The 11,369-nt window shown below is 45.6% G+C and overlaps 1 protein-coding gene across 1 annotated transcript; it reads left to right on the top strand.

Moving 5' to 3' along the window:
* Nucleotides 1-246: 246 nt before the first annotated feature.
* On the top strand, nt 247-5,376 carry LOC124556073 (toll-like receptor 6). Its single transcript, XM_047130100.1, has 2 exons — nt 247-1,792; nt 1,997-5,376. The coding sequence occupies exons 1-2, from the start codon at nt 403-405 to the stop codon at nt 4,543-4,545; spliced, it is 3,939 nt and encodes a 1,312-aa protein (XP_046986056.1). The 5' UTR covers nt 247-402; the 3' UTR covers nt 4,546-5,376.
* Nucleotides 5,377-11,369: the final 5,993 nt, after the last annotated feature.

The following is an 11,369-nucleotide window of genomic DNA, read 5'->3' as shown; positions in this document are numbered from 1 at the left end:
CCGTCTGTTGCCGTTTGAGTGTACGTGTTTGAGCTGCGAGTGCAGGTGAAGAGCTATAATTGGTTTGCAGTATGCGCGGCCAGATGCAACAGTTGCTCCTCCCACCGTGCCGTGCCCCCACCACCGACGCCTCGCTCCCCGCCCTCGCCTGACATCTGGCGGCAGCCGTGCGACACAGTGGTGGGGGGATAAGGCCGCGCGCCAGAGGCGGAGTCACTTCAGTCTTGGCTTTGCCGACCGCGGTGTAGTGTGTGTAGAGCCTGCTGCGTGCCTGCGCTTGGCGTCGTCGCGTGCGTACGTCCGAGCCGGGTCCGCACTTGGCCGGCAGTCATCGTGTGTGACCCAAGTCTCTGTCAGTGATGTAAGCTTCTGTTCGTTCCGAGGACACCACCCCTACCGACAATGAGCGTGTGCAGCCGAATTTGTTTAGCTATTGTTGCAGTATCATTGCTTTTTGATGTGGAAGCGCGAAGCATCGCTAGTGAGCACGAGGACGTTCGTAAAGGTTGCGGTTGGGAACGTACGTCTCCTTACGACGTGGGACACGGAAAGGATGAAGACGCAGTCAGACTAGATTGTCAGCTACGCACTATCGACGGGATGCAAAGCGTAATAGAGAACCTGACACTACCACAGATAGACAAGGTCCAGTCGCTACGTATTGAGTGCAGCGACGTGCTTTTCTACGAGAGTAAAGTGTCGGGAGATGGTCTACCCGATCACACCGGCCGTGGCTTCCTGTCACAGCTACGTCGCCTCCGAGAGCTCAGCATCGAGACTTGCAAGATCCTACAACTGCCACGGGCCGCCTTTTCGTCGCTGAGGGACCTACGAAATTTGACGGTGCGTACGTACATCAGGGAGTGGCTTGCGGCGACGGCGCTCGAATTCGACCAGGAGACCTTCCTCGGCCTGTCAGAACTTCGCAGCCTCGACCTCTCGCACAATAACATATGGAAGCTGCCGGACGCACTCTTTTGCCCACTGTTTTCGCTGTCTCGACTCAATATGTCGCACAACAGGTTGCAAGACATGTTAGAACTGGACTTCTCCGCGTCTGCTGGCAAGACGTGCAGCTTGGTGCTAGAATTCCTGGACCTCTCCCACAATGACATTCCCTGTGTTCCTGACAACGGACTGACAAATCTCCGTTCGCTACGAGAGCTGTACTTGCAGAACAACGCTATTACCTCGCTGGGCGACAGCGCTTTCAGTGGAGTAAATAAACTGCAAGTACTGAATGCGTCTAGTAACGAGTTGGAGGCGCTTCCTCCCGAGGTGTTCCAGCCTACTCGGGGTCTGCGAGAGATTTATTTGAGAAATAACTCCATCAGCGTGCTGGCACCGGGGCTGTTAGAGGGACTAGATCAGTTAACTGTCCTGGACCTGTCGCACAACTACCTCACTTCTTCTTGGATCAACAGGAATACTTTCAGCGGGCTCGTTCGTCTCGTCGTGCTTAATCTAGGTTATAACAACATCGCCCGCGTCGATCCGCACGTTTTCACTGACGTGTACAGTCTACAAGTTCTGAACTTGGAGCACAACGGAATTGACACGATAACGGAGGGCGCGTTCAGCGCCCTGAGCAACCTGCACGTGCTCACGCTGAGCCACAACAAACTCGCACACGTCGACTACTACTACTTCAGCGGGCTGTTCGTCGTCAACCAGCTCTACCTGGACAACAACAAGCTGACTGCCATTCACCAGCGGGCCTTCGAGAACTGCACTCACCTGCAGGACTTAGGGCTGAGCAACAATCTCCTCACGGTGGTTCCTGCCGCCCTCGGTAAGTTGCATTTCCTTCGTTTTCTGGATATAGGGAGTAACAGCATAGTTAATGTGTCTAATAATTCGTTCGATGGGCTAGGGGAATTATACGCCCTAAGACTCATGAACAATAACCTGGAAAATTTGCCGAGAGACACGTTTTCTAGCTTACCGCGGGTTCACTTTTTGAATGTGGCCAATAACAATATTCGCTTTGTTGAAGCAGGTTCGTTCGCCAACAACCCGCTTCTCCGGATGCTGCGTCTGGACGGGAATCAGCTGACGGACATTAGCGGCATTGTGTCTCATCTGCCAGGACTGATATGGCTGAACGTCTCCAACAACCGTATCGAGTGGTTCGACTATTCCTTCGTGCCCCACAGTCTTCAGTGGCTCGACTTGCATAAGAACAAATTAAAGGAACTACGAAATTACTACGAAACTGGCAGTACCCTCCGACTTCTAATGATAGATGCCAGTTTCAACTACATAACGGAAATTGGCGAATCTTCGTTGCCAGACAGTGTGGAAGTCGTGTTCTTAAATAACAATCGGATCACTACTGTCGCACCGAATACGTTTATTAAGAAGACGAATCTCAGCAGAGTCGTGCTGTATGCCAACAACATAGAGAAGATGGACATGAGCGCACTGACAGTGAATCCGTTGCCGGAGGAGAGAGAGCTGCCGCAGTTCTATATCGGTGGCAACCCTTTCGTGTGCGACTGCGACATGGAGTGGCTGCAGCGTATCAACCACCTGGGCTACCTGCGCCGGCATCCCGTAATACTGGACTTGGACACCATCGTGTGCACGCTGGTTTTCTCTAGAGGCGTAAAGACGAAGCCACTGATGGAGGTGGATCCGTTGCACTTCGTCTGCACGTACGAAATGCACTGCTTCGCCCTGTGCCACTGCTGCGACTTCGACGCGTGCGACTGCGAGATGGCTTGCCCCGACAACTGTACGTGTTACCACGATACGGCTTGGGCCAGTAACATCGTCGACTGCGCAAATGCGGGCTACAAGCACGTGCCGCACAGGATACCTATGGACGCGACCGAGATATATCTCGACGGAAACGATATCGGGGAATTGCCGAGTCACGTCTTCATCGGCAAGAAAAAACTCGAGGTGTTGTTTCTCAACAACAGCAATATCGAAAACATCAACAACAAGACATTCAACGGTGTGACGTCTCTGCGGGTGTTGCATTTGGAGAACAATCGCATCCGGGAACTCCACGGTTACGAGTTCGAGAAAATGAGCACCTTGAACGAACTGTATCTGGAGAACAACGAGATCGCGAGTGTGGGCAATGCGACGTTCGCGGACATGCCGCACCTGGAGGTGCTGCGCCTGGAAGGGAACCGGCTGGAAGACTTCAGGCCGTGGGAGCAGCTGGCGGAGAGCACGCAGACGCGGCTCACGGTGGGCGGCGCGGGCAACGTGTGGCGCTGCGACTGCGAGAGCGCGGCGCGCCTCCGCGCCTGGGCGCACCGGGACACGCTCGAGCGCCTCGCGTGCGCCGCGGGGGGCAGCGTGGCCGACGCGCTGCTCCGCTGCGACCGGCCGCGCCGCGGCAACGACGCCGCGCCCTCCTCCGTGGTGCAGCGCGGCCCGGCGGACGCGGACGGGGCGGCCGGCTCGGCCTTCGCCACCTACGCACCTTTCCTCGCCGCCGCCGTCGCCGCGCTCCTGCTCGCCGCCGCCGCCGCCCTGGGCTACCGCTTCCGCCACGAGGTCCGCTTCTGGGCGCACTCGCGCTACGGCGTGCGCCTCTTCGGGACGGCGCCCGCCGCCGACCACGACGACGACCGAGAGCGACTGTACGACGCCTACATCGTGTACAGCGTCGGCGACGAGGACTTCGCGGAGCGCCTGCTGGCGGCCGAGCTGGAGCAGCGCGGGTACGCCGTGTGTCTGCACTACCGGGACATCCAGGTAGACCCCGAGTCGGTGTACCTGGCGGACAGCGTGGCGAGCGCCGCGGAGGCGTCGCGGCGCCTGCTGGTGGTGATGTCGCGCTGCTTCATCGACTGCGAGTGGACGCGGCCGGACTTCCGGCGCGCGCTGGGCGCCGTGCTGTCGGCCGAACAGAACCCGGGCCGCCTCGTCGTGCTCGTCAAGTGCGAGCCCAGCCCCGACCTGCGGCCACTGCTGCGCGGCTGCGTGCCCATCGCGTGGGGCGACCGCCGCTGCTGGGACCGCCTGTGGTACGCCATGCCCGACGTGCGGCGCCGCGGCGGCCGGCCGCTGCCCGCCGCCACCGCCGGCGCACCCGCAGCCGCGGCGGGCCCCGTCGCCACCGGCCGCCAGCGACAGGGTAAGACCGCCGCCACTGCCGCCGCCGCCGCCGCCGCCGCCGCAGGCGTTCGCCCCGTCGCGCGCTACACGGCCGCGCCCACGGCGCCCGAGCCGCGCGTCCACGGCCAGCAGCAGCAGCCGCCGCCGCAGGCCGCCGCCCGGCGCCAGCCCGCGCCGTCGGCCCCGCAGCAGCAGCAGCCGCAGCGGCACCCGCACCTGCACGCCCTGCGCCACACGCCGACCACGACGCCGACGCAGTCGACGTACGTGTCGGAGAACTCGTCGCAGCGCACCACCGACCACGAGGAGGAGGACGAGGAGGAGTACGGGCCGGGCCTGCACCGGCACAGCTACATGCAGATCGCCGACGCCGGTGGCGAGCAGACCGTGCACGTGTACAGCAGCATCCCGGACACGCTGCCGCTGCGCGCCGTCGGCGCCAACGGCAGGACGTATTTCGTGTAAGCCGCGCCCCGCCGCGCCGCGCTGCGCCGCGCGTTGCGCATTACACTTCACAGTATTATAAACTTTGCATTTACCTTATAAAGGACAAAGACTGTGGATATGGCGTTGATCGTCACCCGCGCATTCGGGGCAGAAACTCTGGTCATCCCTCTCGCGACTGAGAGTCAAGGTACGTGTGAAATTGTACGATTTTGTCGTAATCGTTCACTGTTACGAAAGTACGTGTACCGTGAAAGTGTCTGTTATAACGACGAATTACGATGTACTTTGCCGTAAGCTACAATTTGTGTGTGTTTATTCTAAGTCTTATATCTGAAACCAAATATTTGTTGTAAGATTTCGAGATGTTAGCCTAACAGAAGGTCGTAAACCGAATGCGGGACGGTGCGCGCGAGGTGCAATCTTTACTTCGGTGTAATTTTCCACTACTTTATTAAAAATACGTTTTTATTTCTGTGCGCTTTCGATAGACTTTATTTCTCCCGAAATTTAAAATACCCGTAAAACTGCAATTTGCATTTTGAGATCGAGAACGATTTTACCTTCTGTCAGAATCGTAATTTTAAACTCGTGTGACTTTTTTGTTAAATTACCGATATCAAATCTCTGCTTTTATTTTTAAAAATTAGACTCGTGTTTGCGCCTCGCTTTCCTTCTGTCAGGCATCTTGAGAGAATTAATGTCGATGTCCTTATTTAATTATGTGTAATAATTTTTTTGCACTGGTACTTGCTTGTAGTTCCCTTCCTGAGGAGACATCAGTCTACCGTGTATTATTTTCTAGTTGTCCTGCTGTATGCCTGATGACTGTGATAACAACTGTACTGACAATGCAACGTAAAATAATAATTTATTATTTTGTTACCATTTTTTAAACTATCGTTTTCTTCCAAAAATTATTTTCCTTCGAAACCTGTTACATATTTATTTTGTTATTCGTTATTATTTTGTTTCTCACTGTCGCACGTCGCATGTGTAGATCGTTTTCTACGTACTTTTTCTTTTTCTTAGTTCACCGCAGCCGGCAGAGAGATTAATTTCTGAGCCTGCCATAATTTTCTTATGTCAATTTTTAGAGCTTTGCTTAGGTGTGGCCATGTTATCGTAAAATAGTTTCTGGAACGATAAATGGTCTGTAGAAACTAGCCGCAATATTCGTCAAAATTTTCTTACTAGAGATTTCGCTATTTCTGTAGAAATTTTTCAATTTCAGCACCAGTCTCCACATATATTTCCTGTTCACTTGTTTGTGATTACTTTTTCGTGCTAATAATACGTAAGGCCTCAGATCTCAGTTCTTAATTATAAAACTATCGCTTCTTTTACACGGCTGTTACAGAATGAATGTTATTTTTCTACTTAGCGCATTATTCGCTTTAAAATGATTGTGGTACTAATAATAGAATATTTTCACCGAAAGTACATTAAATTTTGTTGTAGGTGACTGCAAAGCAAAATGCGATTCTCGAAGAAAGTAAGATGAATGAGTCTCAAGGCTTACGCTACGAAATATTGTTATTGCAATGATCGAATATATTTTCACACAACTCATGCAGGTTTTGTCGAAGAGAAACACATTACAGAATGCTCTACTGGAAGACTATTACCGGAAGATTCTCTGACGCACCTCTTTATTTACAGCATTTTGACATTTTAAATATTTCCACTGAGCGCATAGCGTACGACAGTTCAGTTGAATTTCGTACTATAAAAAAGTAATGTAATTCAGTATTAACGCAGATTCTTTTTTCTGAAATTAACAAAAATACGCCGCGGGGTATCAACATCTCTAAATCACAGCACTTCATTCCGCATATTTTTGTTTAATTTGCTGCCGCAAGTGCCTGGTTTATTTGTGTTTCATTATTGAGAGTTTACTCGTGGCATCGGGTAGACTGCTTATTCATATTATATCATCAGTTTTACATGCTACGGAGAAAAAGGAAGCCAACCATCATAATACCTTTCCTCATTAAGCAGCTTATTCATGTGAGCGTCACTATAACAATGGAAGCGCTTATGCGCAGGGAAGGCAATTTGTATTGAGCTATGGGCGTCAAACACATGATTAACGGCAAGACGTCTCTATTTAACACGTTATCACTTAACTAAAACTTTACAAGACATGACTTTTGCTTTGGTAAATGTGAGCATCTTTGAATACAACAGCGTTGATTCCGTTCTCCTTGATGATATTTATAATTAACTTGCAGTTCAATTGACGCCCAATTTTAAGCTTCGTTTGCCTCTTGCTCATTTATTCAATAGGAATTCCTTTCCGGTTTCCACTCTTTGTAACTGAGAAAAAGAAACTGTATGCTTTAGTCGCTGTTCGTCATGTAGTGTTTAGAAATAGCTTAACTTTTAAACTAAAAACTATGAAGCCAAAAGCTGATGTTCTTCCCTGACAGTTACTCATTTGTAATTTATTGGATTTTTTTAAAAATTTGTAGCTAGCTTGAACACAGCAATATAAATTTATAACGTGGAGACTAGTATTAACTAGTTGTTTCTGTTTAGACGCTAATGCCTTGCATATCTTGCCGTCATGAGCGCCCTTTGAATGCATGCAGTGTCTCCTATTCTGTCGTGAAGATAATACTGAAATTGACTTATGGCTGTGCAACCCCTTCCTATCATTGTCGGTTTCATTATATTGATTCGTTATGATTGCTTTTCTAACAGTGTCATATTCACACCCAAAAATGTGTTTCTCTAAATAACTGTTGTCAAATATTTTCAAAGAATTCAAATATTTCTTTGCCGAAGGTTTCTTTTGACCGTCTAGTGTGTTCGAGATATTCTGAGCATTCGTTTTCCAGGAGTTCTTTATTTTTACTGCGTTTTGACAACTTTTGGCGTGTCAGCATTGTAAATCGCCAACAACTTATTCCCTGCGCCTTCAGAGGCCCCATCATAACTTCAGCATTTTTTTAAAGCACAATTATGTTTTCACAGGAACCGGTAAAATTTAACACATCACGAAAGAACGTTGTAAGTATAGATGTAGTCATTTGGTGATACTAATTATATCTAGACAATAAAAGCTTTCGCAAAACGTTTGTGGTTGGTTGTGGATTATTACAAATATTTTTGAAGCATAATAAGGAGGAGTGTCATAGTCATTTTTGAATTTGTTTTGGATGTGCTTATACTGTTGCCTGCTTGAAGGAAGCTGTGCTTTCTTCTGTAAAAGAGTTACTTCGTTCTTAAACTGATTTTATTATTTCAGTTAACAGTAACTACTGAGAGGTCGCCAGGAAAACGGGCTTATTCTGGAATTTTTAATTTTAAATGAAACCGACGTTTCGTAGAATTTCGTGTTATTGACTGTGTAGAGTTACTTACTAGAGCCCTCATTTCAGATTCAGGTGGAACTTACACTGGTTAGCAACAGCTTGAAGCAGAAGCCTAGTACTTCTGAAGCTCGTAGTGTCCTGAAAGAAAGGAGTAAAAAAAAAAGTACACAGTAAATGCAATATAAAATTTTGCCATTACTTCGGCATTTTATGGAGTGACTTCCATCCAGAAATCCTGGTAACTTGCAAAATATCCCACAAGAAGTTACTGAGTGTAAATTCTACTGGAGGATTCGAATGTATTTCCCAGATTTATCTTTGGATCAGAATATTCGTGGTGAATTATTGAGTGTGGATTTTCAAAGACATTCATTACCAGTTTTAATTTCATGTCACATTATCGTACAGAATAGATACTGCTTCTCTACCAATGATATTTTCTCTGAATTATACGTTTCAGATTAGTACATCATAAAATAATTTCGTTGAACTAGGACCTTCGAATATGATTTTAAACTTGATGAAAGTCCCATTTTGTCATCTGTAATTTCACTTAAGTAGGAAACTGCATAAATAGTTCATGATCGTGATCATAGACTTCGTAAAAGCCTCAACAAATTTGAGCTACTGGGAAAATTTGAATGAAAATATTGGTCTCATACTATGTGTTTCTTGTCAGATGACACCACGTGAAATTTTGCTTTATCTCTGAGTGCTCGTGTCATAGACGGTATTTGTGTTGCATACAAAGATGAACTCCGTATCTGATACATAAAAATCTGTGTTAATATATGTTCTTCAGAGTTGGAATCTTACTTTTTCCACAACTTTATATTTCAAAAGCAGTCTGCATTGGATCGAAGGAAAGGCTTCCTTTCTCATTCATTTTAATTAAACAGTCTAATTCGTTATTATTTTCAAAGTCCGGATTTTGTGATAGGGTGTATTCAGTGACTGTGTCTTTGGTTGGCTCTGAGCACTATGGGACTTAACATCTATGGTCATCAGTCTGTCTTTGGTTGATTAAAAGTTTGTTATATGCTAGTAATTTAGCGCTACTATATTTCATGTTCATATATTTAGAAGGTATGTGTGTTATTTGAGTTCCTGTAATAGAGTTATATACCCATAGTATATTGTCACGTTGAATTCTCAAACGTTTATGGTTGCACTGAAACTTCCAGTCGTTTGATGACCAAAACCTGGTTTTGTGTTAAGACTGCTCACTGTGCTCAGTTTTAAGATGACTGGCGCCAACAATAATCTAATCATGTACTGACTCACGTCGACCGATTTATGAATATTTTTCCATTTCTCGAAGCAGCAATTCATTGCAGTTAACTCATTAGAGTATCTTCACCACTGAGGTCTGTGCCTCCCTAAAAAGGATGCAAACAAGCGCGTCGTTTCACGTATAAATTTGTCCAGTTAGGCTACTGGCATACAGGAGCCGACAAGGGAAACGTCTTTCCCTGGGAAGGGGACACCTATTTAACTCAAATCGCTCCTCTCGTTGCACTCAAGTACTTCTGTGGAGATTGAGTTTACCCAGGTGACGAGGATCAGTGGCATCAGACTCTCTCATCACAGTCAAATGGGGATTAATACCTATGTGTACGGAACAGCGACTATCAAAACGCTTATCGGTCTTATAAACATCGTATCGCATGCAAAAGCGATAAAATAAAAGAAAAAAAACCTGTACACCTTCATGACTCAGGAAACCCTGAGAAACAGCGAGACTCACGCCCACTATTAATTTTTGTTCTCCAGAGAGTTTCTGACGTGAAACGTATAAAGGTAAATTAGTTGAGCAACAGAGAACACAATAATCAAACTGAGTATTTTACTGAACTTTATCTATCCGCGTCTATATTTGATTAATAATTTTAACCTAATGACTGATTAATTGTGGGCTATAAATAAGAAGTACTGTTTTTATTACTGTTATCGGGATAACTATCACGCTCCTCGAAATTGCAAGTATTTCGACAAAAGGATTTCCACATAGCTCAGTTCATGTATATGATACAAAATACTCTATTAAATGTGTTTTGAATTTATAAGAATTCTTAAATGAGGGAATCATCGAAATCGTTTAAAGAATAATTTCATTTACGTTAACGTTTCCATGCCGACACTTGTGGAGTAACGGTCTTAACTTTCGTATCGTTGTAGCATTTGCAGATTATTAATACTGCCTTTTCTAATTTCTGTTAGTCTTATCGTTCTATTATTCACAATATACTAATATTGCCATTAGCATTGTTTTATTGCTGTTCTGGATATTAAGGCTGTAACTGTTAGCTTTCAAATCTAGTAATTAAAATCCTATCCAGGTTAGAGTAGCTCGCTGCAAATCAGCTTCTGTACGGAAAACAATAGATGCCCACTAAACGTTTATCAAGCAGCATTAGCACGTTTTGCACACGGTACTAGTGTTATAATAAATCCCATTACACAAAAAGTTGCAGTAGAATTTGTTATTAACGCTTTTCAAAGAATTATTAACTGGTGTTCTACAAATGAACTCTTCTTTAATTTTGAAAAAAAAAAAAAACACTCTGTGTTGATGTCTGTACAACAAACACACATATCAACAACTGCTATAGCATATGAACAGAAAGCAGTAAACATGGTAGAACACTAGGTTTTGGGTGCACATTAATGATTAAAAGTGAACCGAAAGAAATATGTTTCTGAGCTGCTCAGTTATGTTCACCTACTTTTGCTGTTCGTATGATTTGCTATTCCTGGAAACAAACGAATCAAACTCCTAACATATGTTACATGTTTCCACTTAATAATATCTTGTGGAATAATTTTCTCATCACTTAGAAAAAAAGAATTGCTTACACGAAAGCTAGCAGTAAGAATAATGTGTAACGTTCACTCATTTTCATCTTGCAAGTTTTTTTTTTTTTTTGTTTTGTTTTTAAAGGAGGCAGGCGTTCTGACTGCACCTTTACAATACATATATGTATTCGATAATGAAATTCGTCATACACCATCCATCACAATTTGGGAAGAATAATGTCCATTTCTGCAGCAATCAACAATAGAAGGAAAAGTGACATTTACTACTCATTATTAATGAGTGGCTCAGAAAGGAGTTCAATATGCACCAATAAAATTTTTTGGTCATTTGCATAATAACATAGTGCCTTGACAGGTTGCAGCACGTTTTTTAAAATCTAACCTAAAATCATTTCTTCTGGGCAACTCCTGCGTTCCATGGACGAATTTGTGTTTAAAAACTGTTGACCTGATTGAAAAAAAAACCTGCCTGCGTAGGACTGAAAACAATATATTCATTAATGTTAAAACTAATCATGAATAAATATCCTGTTAATTGACTTGTTCCACATCATTTCGATAAAAAGTTGTTCAAACTAGTCATGGAACATGTAACTAGCTATCTAAGTAGCCGTAATAACTGTAACACTTGAATTGAATTCCCAGAGAACTACTGCGTTAATGATGAAGAAACAACGCCTCTGTTCCACAGCTAATATTGAGGGAGTC

The sequence above is a fragment of the Schistocerca americana genome, chromosome X (genome assembly GCF_021461395.2).
Source record: "Schistocerca americana isolate TAMUIC-IGC-003095 chromosome X, iqSchAmer2.1, whole genome shotgun sequence".
Taxonomy (NCBI): domain Eukaryota; kingdom Metazoa; phylum Arthropoda; class Insecta; order Orthoptera; family Acrididae; genus Schistocerca; species Schistocerca americana.
The sequence above is the reverse complement of the archived record's forward strand: the minus strand, read 5'-3'. Positions and strand labels throughout refer to the sequence as shown.